General features: G+C 48.6%; 1 protein-coding gene across 1 annotated transcript; it reads left to right on the plus strand.

The window, feature by feature from the left end:
* Nucleotides 1–460: 460 nt before the first annotated feature.
* On the plus strand, nt 461–2,211 carry LOC124121257 (tubulin alpha-1 chain-like). The gene is made up of 2 exons (XM_046484216.2): nt 461–715; nt 885–2,211. Exons 1-2 carry the CDS (start codon nt 535–537, stop codon nt 2,012–2,014), a joined length of 1,311 nt encoding a protein of 436 aa, XP_046340172.1. The 5' UTR covers nt 461–534; the 3' UTR covers nt 2,015–2,211.
* Nucleotides 2,212–9,720: the final 7,509 nt, after the last annotated feature.

The raw sequence follows: 9,720 nt of genomic DNA on the forward strand, positions 1-9,720 counted from the left end.
ATACAAACATTTCTAAAATCATAACGGCACATGGTTTTGGAATTGGTAAATATTGACGACTGCTAGCTGTTGAGCTATTCAGGAATATCGATCAGTATTCACCGTGGATAATGCAACATTCACAATGGACGGTGTATCATCTACTACCAGATAAACGTGACAGAATATAAAACCAGAAAAAATAGGGCTTTATATAATGTCATATTGCAAATTTGTTTCAAGCCAAACATTTATATGACAACACTTTATCAGCAATCTTGCACGAATTCGCCATTAGTCGGTATAGATTCGGTAATCGTCAAATGTCAACTACACTTGACATTCAAACTGTTTTAGTACGAAAATCGGGAATGAAAAACACTAATACTGTGGATTTATACTCATAGTTTAGGCATAAATACAAACAACAGCAGTACTGTTTTCCAATAACTTCTCCAAAACAGTTCATAGTTCCACGCATCTTTCTATCATGACATTTAATCTTATCTTCAGAGGGAATGTATCTCCATCCACGTCGGCCAGGCCGGAGTCCAGATGGGCAATGCATGCTGGGAGTTGTATTGTCTGGAGCACGGCATCCAGCCTGATGGTCAGATGCCCTCAGACAAGACGATTGGTTACGGAGACGACTCCTTCAACACTTTCTTCAGCGAGACTGGAGCAGGGAAACACGTCCCAAGGGCCGTCTTCGTCGACCTCGAACCTACTGTGATTGGTGGGTGGCGCACTTAATTGGATAAGATTTATTGGTATTTTATACTTGTTTTAACGAATTCCAAAAAAAATAATATGTCAGTATTTACCATTTCTAATTACGAAGCAATTACAATATATTGAAACTAGAGGTCATTGTTCCCACTTCTATTCTTATGTTGTTCCCACAGATGAGGTCCGTACCGGCACCTACCGTCAGTTGTTCCATCCAAACCAGCTGATAACCGGTAAGGAGGACGCCGCCAACAACTACGCCCGTGGTCACTACACCATCGGCAAAGAGATGATTGACCTTGTCCTGGAGAAGATCCAGAAGCTGGCCGAACAGTGTAAAGGCCTTCAGGGCTTCCTCGTCTTCCACAGCTTTGGCGGTGGAACTGGATCTGGCTTCAACTCTCTGTTAATGGAGCGTCTCAGTGTCGACTACGGCAAGAAGTCAAAGTTAGAGTTTGCGATCTATCCAGCTCCCCAGATCTCCACCGCCGTCGTGGAGCCCTACAACTCTATCCTGACAACCCACACTACCCTAGAGCACACTGACGTTGCCTTTATGGTTGATAATGAGGCTATCTATGACTTGTGCCGCAAGAATTTGGATATATCACGTCCAACGTACACAAATCTCAACCGACTAATTGGTCAGATCGTCAGCTCCATCACTGCCTCTCTCCGATTTGATGGATCTTTGAATGTTGATCTGACCGAGTTCCAGACCAACTTGGTGCCCTACCCACGTATCCACTTCCCTCTGGCTACCTATGCACCTGTCCTCTCGGCTGAGAAAGCTTACCATGAACAAATGACCGTCGCTGAAATCACCAATGCATGTTTCGAACCCTCCAATCAGATGGTGAAATGTGATCCCCGTCACGGAAAGTACATGGCATGTTGCATGTTATATCGTGGTGATGTTGTTCCCAAAGACGTTAACACTGCAATTAGCGTTCTTAAGACCAAAAGAAGCATCCAGTTCGTCGACTGGTGTCCCACTGGGTTCAAGGTCGGCATCAACTACCAACCACCAACCATTGTACCCGGTGGTGATCTGGCCAAGGTCCAGAGAGCCGTCTGCATGCTGGCAAATACAACAGCGATAGCTGAAACCTGGGCTCGTCTTGACCACAAGTTCGATCTGATGTACGCCAAGCGTGCCTTCGTTCATTGGTACGTAGGTGAGGGTATGGAGGAGGGAGAGTTCTCCGAGGCCCGTGAAGACTTGGCTGCTCTGGAGAAGGACTATGAAGAGGTCGGAGTAGGGAGTCTCGACGAGGACGAGGACGAGGAAAATCTGGAGTATTGAGGGCATGGTGAATCTGGGGTACTGAGAACACGGGAATCTGGGGTACTGAGAACAAGGGGAATCTGGGGTACTGAGGACAAGGGGAACCTGGGGTACTGAGGACAAGGGGAATCTGGAGTATTGAGAACACGGGGAATCTGGGGTACTGAGGACAAGGGGAATCTGGGGTAATGAGGACAAAGGGAATCTCGGGTACTGGGGACAAGGGGAATCTGGGGTACTGGGGACAAGGGGAATCTGGGGTACTGAGAACAAGGGGAATCTGGGGTACTGGGGACAAGGGGAATATGGGGTACTGGGGACAAGCGGAAATTACAGTAATGAGGACGCGGGGAATCTGGGGTACAGGGGACACGGGAATTTGGGGTACTGAGGACACGGGAATCTAGGGTACGGAGGACGAGGGGAATCTGGGGTAATGAGGACAAGGGGAATCTGGGGTACTGAGAACACGATGAATCTGGGGTACTGAGAACAAGGGGAATCTGGGGTAATGGGGACAAGGGGAATCTGGGGTACTGGGGACAAGGGGAAATTAGGGTAATGAGGACAAGGGGAATATGGGGTACTGGGGACACGGGGAATCTGGGGAACTGGGGACAAGGGGAATCTGGGGTACTGAGAACACGGGAATTTGGGATACTGGGGACAAGGGGAATATGGGGTACTGGGGACAAGGGGAATCTCGGGTACTGGGGACAAGGGGAAATTAGGGTAATGAGGACACGGGGAATCTGGGGTAATGAGGACAAGGGGAATCTGGGGTACTGGGGACAAGGGGAATATGGGGTACTGGGGACAAGGGGAAATTACAGTAATGAGGACGCGGGGAATCTGGGGTACAGGGGACACGGGAAATTGGGGTACTGAGGACACGGGAATCTAGGGTACGGAGGACGAGGGGAATCTGGGGTAATGAGGACAAGGGGAAATTAGGGTAATGAGGACAAGGGGAATCTGGGCTACTGAGGACAAGGGGAATCTGGGGTACTGGGGACAAGGGGAATCTGGGGTACTGGGGACAAGGGGAATCTGGGGTACTGAGAACAAGGGGAATCTGGGGTACTGGGGACAAGGGGAATATGGGGTACTGGGGACAAGGGGAAATTACAGCAATGAGGACGCGGGGAATCTGGGGTACAGGGGACACGGGAATTTGGGGTACTGAAGACACGGGAATCTAGGGTACGGAGGACGAGGGGAATCTGGGGTACTGAGAACACGGGGAATCTGGGGTACTGAGGACAAGGGGAATCTGGGGTACTGGGGACAAGGGGAAATTAGGGTAATGAGGACAAGGGGAATATGGGGTACTGGGGACAAGGGGAATCTGGGGTACTGGGGACAAGGGGAATCTGGGGTACTGAGAACACGGGGAATCTGGGGTACTGGGGACAAGGGGAATCTGGGGTGCTAGGGACAAGGGGAAATTAGGGTAATGAGGACAAGGGAAATATGAGGTACTGGGGACAAGGGGAATCTGGGGTACTGGGGACACGGGGAATCTGGGGAACTGGGGACAAGGGGAATCTGGGGTACTGAGAACACGGGAATTTGGGATACTGGGGACAAGGGGAATCTGGGGTACTGGGGACAAGGGGAATCTCGGGTACTGGGGACAAGGGGAAATTAGGGTAATGAGGACACGGGGAATCTGGGGTAATGAGGACAAGGGGAATCTGGGGTACTGGGGACAAGGGGAAATTACAGTAATGAGGACGCGGGGAATCTGGGGTACTGGGGACACGGGAATCTAGGGTACAGAGGACGAGGGGAATCTGGGGTAATGAGGACAAGGGGAAATTAGGGTAATGAGGACAAGGGGAATATGGGGTACTGGGGACAAGGGGAATCTGGGGTAATGAGGACAAGGGGAATATGGGGTACTGGGGACAAGGGGAATCTTGGGTACTGGGGACAAGGGGAAATTAGGGTAATGAGGACAAGGGGAATCTGGGGTACTGGGGACAAAGGGAATCTGCGGTAATGAGGACAAGGGGAATCTGGGGTACTGGGGACAAAGGGAATCTGCGGTAATGAGGACAAGGGGAATCTGGGGTACTGGGGACAAGGGGAATATGGGGTACTGGGGACAAGGGGAAATTACAGTAATGAGGACGCGGGGAATCTGGGGTACAGGGGACACGGGAATTTGGGGTACTGAGGACACGGGAATCTAGGGTACGGAGGACGAGGGGAATCTGGGGTACTGAGAACACGGGGAATCTGGGGTACTGAGGACAAGGGGAATCTGGGGTACTGGGGACAAGGGGAAATTAGGGTAATGAGGACAAGGGGAATATGGGGTACTGGGGACAAGGGGAATCTGGGGTACTGGGGACAAGGGGAATCTGGGGTACTGAGAACACGGGGAATCTGGGGTACTGGGGACAAGGGGAATCTGGGGTGCTAGGGACAAGGGGAAATTAGGGTAATGAGGACAAGGGAAATATGAGGTACTGGGGACAAGGGGAATCTGGGGTACTGGGGACACGGGGAATCTGGGGAACTGGGGACAAGGGGAATCTGGGGTACTGAGAACACGGGAATTTGGGATACTGGGGACAAGGGGAATCTGGGGTACTGGGGACAAGGGGAATCTCGGGTACTGGGGACAAGGGGAAATTAGGGTAATGAGGACACGGGGAATCTGGGGTAATGAGGACAAGGGGAATCTGGGGTACTGGGGACAAGGGGAAATTACAGTAATGAGGACGCGGGGAATCTGGGGTACTGGGGACACGGGAATCTAGGGTACAGAGGACGAGGGGAATCTGGGGTAATGAGGACAAGGGGAAATTAGGGTAATGAGGACAAGGGGAATATGGGGTACTGGGGACAAGGGGAATCTGGGGTAATGAGGACAAGGGGAATATGGGGTACTGGGGACAAGGGGAATCTTGGGTACTGGGGACAAGGGGAAATTAGGGTAATGAGGACAAGGGGAATCTGGGGTACTGGGGACAAAGGGAATCTGCGGTAATGAGGACAAGGGGAATCTGGGGTACTGGGGACAAGGGGAATATGGGGTACTGGGGACAAGGGGAAATTACAGTAATGAGGACGCGGGGAATCTGGGGTACAGGGGACACGGGAATTTGGGGTACTGAGGACACGGGAATCTAGGGTACAGAGGACGAGGGGAATCTGGGGTAATGAGGACAAGGGGAAATTAGGGTAATGAGGACAAGGGGAATATGGGGTACTGGGGACAAGGGGAATCTGGGGTAATGAGGACAAGGGGAATATGGGGTACTGGGGACAAGGGGAATCTTGGGTACTGGGGACAAGGGGAAATTAGGGTAATGAGGACAAGGGGAATCTGGGGTACTGGGGACAAAGGGAATCTGCGGTAATGAGGACAAGGGGAATATGGGGTACTGGGGACAAGGGGAATCTGGGGTACTGGGGACAAGGGGAATCTGTGGTACTGAGAACACGGGAATCTGGGGTACTGGGGACAAGGGGAATCTGGGGTACTGAGGACAAGGGGAATCTGGGGTACTGAGAACACGGGGAATCTGGGGTACTGAGGACAAGGGGAATCTGGGGTACTGGGGACAAGGGGAATATGGGGTACTGGGGACAAGGGGAAATTAGAGTCATGAGGACAAGGGGAATCTGGGGTACAGGGGACACGGGAATTTGGGGTACTGAGGACACGGGAATCTAGGGTACTGAGAACGAGGGGAATCTGGGGTAATGGGGACAAGGGGAATCTGGGGTACTGAGAACACGGGGAATCTGGGGTACTGAGGAGAAGGGGAATCTGGGGTACTGGGGACAAGGGGAATCTGGGGTACTGGGGACAAGAGGAATCTGGGGTAATGAGGACAAGAGGAATCTGGGGTACTGGGGACAAGGGGAAATTAGGGTAATGTGGACAAGGGGAATCTGGGGTACTGGGGACAAGGGGAATCTGGGGAACTGGGGACAAGGGGAATCTCGGGTACTGAGAACACGGGGATTTGGGGTACTGGGGACAAGGGGAATCTGGGGTACTGAGGACAAGGGGAATCTGGGGTACTGAGAACACGGGGAATTTGGGGTACTGAGGACAAGGGGAATCTTGGGTACTGGGGACAATGGGAATCTGGGGTACTGGGGACAAGGGGAAATTTGAGTAATGAGAACACGGGGAATCTGGGGTACAGGAGACACGGGAACTGGGGTACTGAGGACACGGGAATCTAGGGTACGGAGGACGAGGGGACTTTGGGGTACTGGGGACACGACAAATCTGGGGTACTGGGGACATACTGATCTTGAGAACATGGGGTATGTGGGGTACTAAGGACATGGGAATCTGGGATACTGAGGACAAGGGGAATCTGGGGTACTAGGGGCGTGGGAATTTAGGGTACTGCGGACATACTGATCATGAGGACATGGGGAATCTGGGGTACTGGGGACATGGGAATTCTGGGGTACGTGGGACATGGAAATTCTGGGGTACTGAGGACATGTGGAATCTGGGGTACGGGGGACATGGGGAATCTGGGGTACGGTGGACATGGGAATTCTGGGTTACTGAGGACATACTAATTTAGAGGACAAGGGGCATCTGGTAACGAATGAAGGGAATCTGGTTTTTTAGAAGTGTATTACCTTTGCTAATTTTATGCACTTTAGATACATTTCTACCAGCAAATGTTGAACAGTTTCTTTTCTTTGTCTCATTCTTTACCATTCCATTCAAACCATGTTGACAATCCCTGATGCGGGTGAAATAAACAACCATTACTCTGTTCCTTGGATTTCATTGTTATTCGTTGTATCATCTTGATGTATGAAGGATTGCATTGGGTCTAAACAAGGAACAACACTCTTCTCAAATGAGGTCCGCAGTTTGTTGTGCAGAGTTGCGTCTCTGAGCCGTGCCACAAACCAAGATTCGTTGGTTCGAATCCCACATTCGAAGTGTAAACATAGTAAACATCTAAGGCCTATTATCACTTCGGGCGTATAGCCCACTGGTCCAAGAAGCTGTAAATGCAGAGTTGCTTCCCCAGTCCTGCCAGGATACGCTGTTCGTGGGTTCAAATACCAGGCTGACTCGATGATGACCCTTGGTCTGTCAGCATTTCACCAAAATGGCAAACCACTAAGACTGGCACCACTTCAGGTTTTCTAACCACTTTTAACTTCTGTTTATGATGTCACTGAAATACTGTTTAAAAGCAGCGTTAAACCAAGCTCCCCCACGCCTTTCAAATGCTTACATCCCCACGTCCGTCCAGGTAGCGTTTGTTTGTGGGACAATCTAAACAGTGAAATATGCTGTGATATTCCTCTTATTGGTCCTTGTTGATCCACTAGAACTGCAAAAATATCAAGTTTGGGGAAAAATAGTCATGAAAGTTATCAAACATGTTCACCGGTAGCATATTATCCTCTTAATATCAAGTAAGAGAAAATGACATGTTTAAAAGATTAATATGAGAATGTCCATTTTAACTGATATCTTTTCGTGAATTTTGATATTGCATCTCTAACGTTACAGCGGTAAAAGGCGATGCACATTGATGCTAAATGTGTCACTAAATGGCTATCATGGAATAATGTCTTAGTGAGTGAGTGAGTGAGACGGTCTTCGGCTTCCCTGAAAAACACAAGTTGGTCACGAATGCATTGAAACATTAGTTTTTAGAGTATTATCATGCATCACTCATAATAATATAACTTTGCAGGTCACGGGACATTCTGTTTGACAAGAGAAGATACATATCAACTAAGTTTATCGGTGTTTTGTGAAAAAGTACTGATTTCCAAGCATCACCACTCACCATAATATTATGTTCCTATCCAATGTGGCAGTGACCGTATTAGGCAACATTTCCCTTTTCGGCCTCAGTCGCTTCTGTGCGATACTTCCTCCCCGTCGTCCGGCGAGTAGGTGTGACATACCACAGGTACGTGCGATCGTGAGTCATCTACTCAAATATACCTACCTGTATCCAGGCGTCAACCCTTCCCGCGGCTCCCCCCAGGCCTCGTGTGTTCTCTTCCAAGTACAAACATGGAAATCAGGTTTAAGAAGACGGGAACACCAACTTGATGAGATTAAGATGCATGGAATCGTTAAAGCTAAAGTGTCACGTGCTAAGCCGTATCGAACGTTTCCAGATTATCTGTTTGATATTTTAAATCTATTAGGATTTTAATATTGCGTTTTGTTGTGACCTCGGTTTTGATTATTATTATTATTTTTTTCTGTTTGTTTGTCTATTGTTGTCGTTAAGATATTTTTGTGTGGGTCTTTGGGGGATGGGGATGGAGGCGTGGCGCCGACATGGTGTGTTGGACGTTCTGTTTTAGACGAAGACCTTTTCAAGTTAGAAGATTTGACTTCTCCCTTTTTTGCTTTTAAGGAGGTATCAACGTAAAACCGGTGTGCAAGCTGCTTTTTACTTATATATCTCCACAAACGCAAAAGTATATTGTTGTCAATTCTTATTGTTATATTGTTACCGTTACGTGTTTATTACTGTCAATTGAGATCGGATAAATAGATCGTGATACGACTCAGCATGCAATCATTGCAAGTAAGTCAATCTGTGAACAGGCATGTCGGAGAAGGCTTCCCCTGACTGAGTCAGTTGTTGGCAGAACACTAGTTTATAATGTTATACTCACTATTCTATATTCATTATCGTCTGTGGAACGGAATCAGGGTAGAATCCCTGACACACAAAACCAAAGCATTAGCAGATGATTAATATTAATGTATAATTCAATACTATGTTAATCGTAATTGGTTTGTAATAGATATGTCGTAGAATATGAATTTCTAAACGTGAAATAAGCATCGTATTATATCTGATAACATGATGACAGTGACGTGTTTTTTAGTACGGACACGGAAATGTCAAAGAGAGCGCGTGTCTTTAGTTAACGGAAGTGCAGTACAGTAGTTCCGCAGCAAATGCGCTCTGCAATTTCATTGGTTATAACTGATGACATATTTAGGCCCCATATCATTGACTGAGGCAAGGCAAACGTTGCCGTTACAGTTACATCAGGTGAAACATGGCGTATACGGAAGTAGACACTGTCAGAGTCATTTGTTTTAGAGCCTTGTTTGATTGCACGTCCTACACTCACACCCCTTGGGATTCAGACTGCAACCTCGCTATCTCATGACTACTGTCAGATCAACCAGTATCGGTTGGGTGGTCTGGACATGGCTGGTTGTGCGCATGGCGTGTGTCGTTGTTCATGCTATCAGTCACAGGTTTGCCCGGTGTCCACTGTTTCCCGGACGTCATCATATAGAATATTGCAGGGTGCTACATCCATCAACGCACTCATCAATATACATGTACAGTCTCCTTTGGCGACAGACGATGCTTGGTTAACAACTCATCCCGGACAGAGGGGCGGTCGGGTAGCCTAGTGGTTAAAGCGTTCGCTCGTCACGCCGATTCCCGACATGGGTACAATGTGTGAAGCCCATTTCTGGTGTGCCCCGCAGTGATATTGCTGGAATATTGCTAAAAGCGGCGTAAAACCATACTCACTCACTCACTTACTCATCCCGGACAGAATAGTTTGTTGAAGGCGACTGAGGTGTGTTTTGGCTGAGCACAATGGCTGCAGTTTCAGCAATGGCTGAGAATATATATTGCACGGAACCGATCTGTAATGTCGAGTGCAGCGCATATAAATGACTGCAGTAATCACTGGAATGTTGGACCCAACTGGCA

The sequence above is a fragment of the Haliotis rufescens genome, unplaced genomic scaffold (assembly GCF_023055435.1).
Source record: "Haliotis rufescens isolate VD_foot unplaced genomic scaffold, xgHalRufe1.0.p SCAF_10, whole genome shotgun sequence".
Taxonomy (NCBI): Eukaryota; Metazoa; Mollusca; class Gastropoda; order Lepetellida; family Haliotidae; genus Haliotis; species Haliotis rufescens.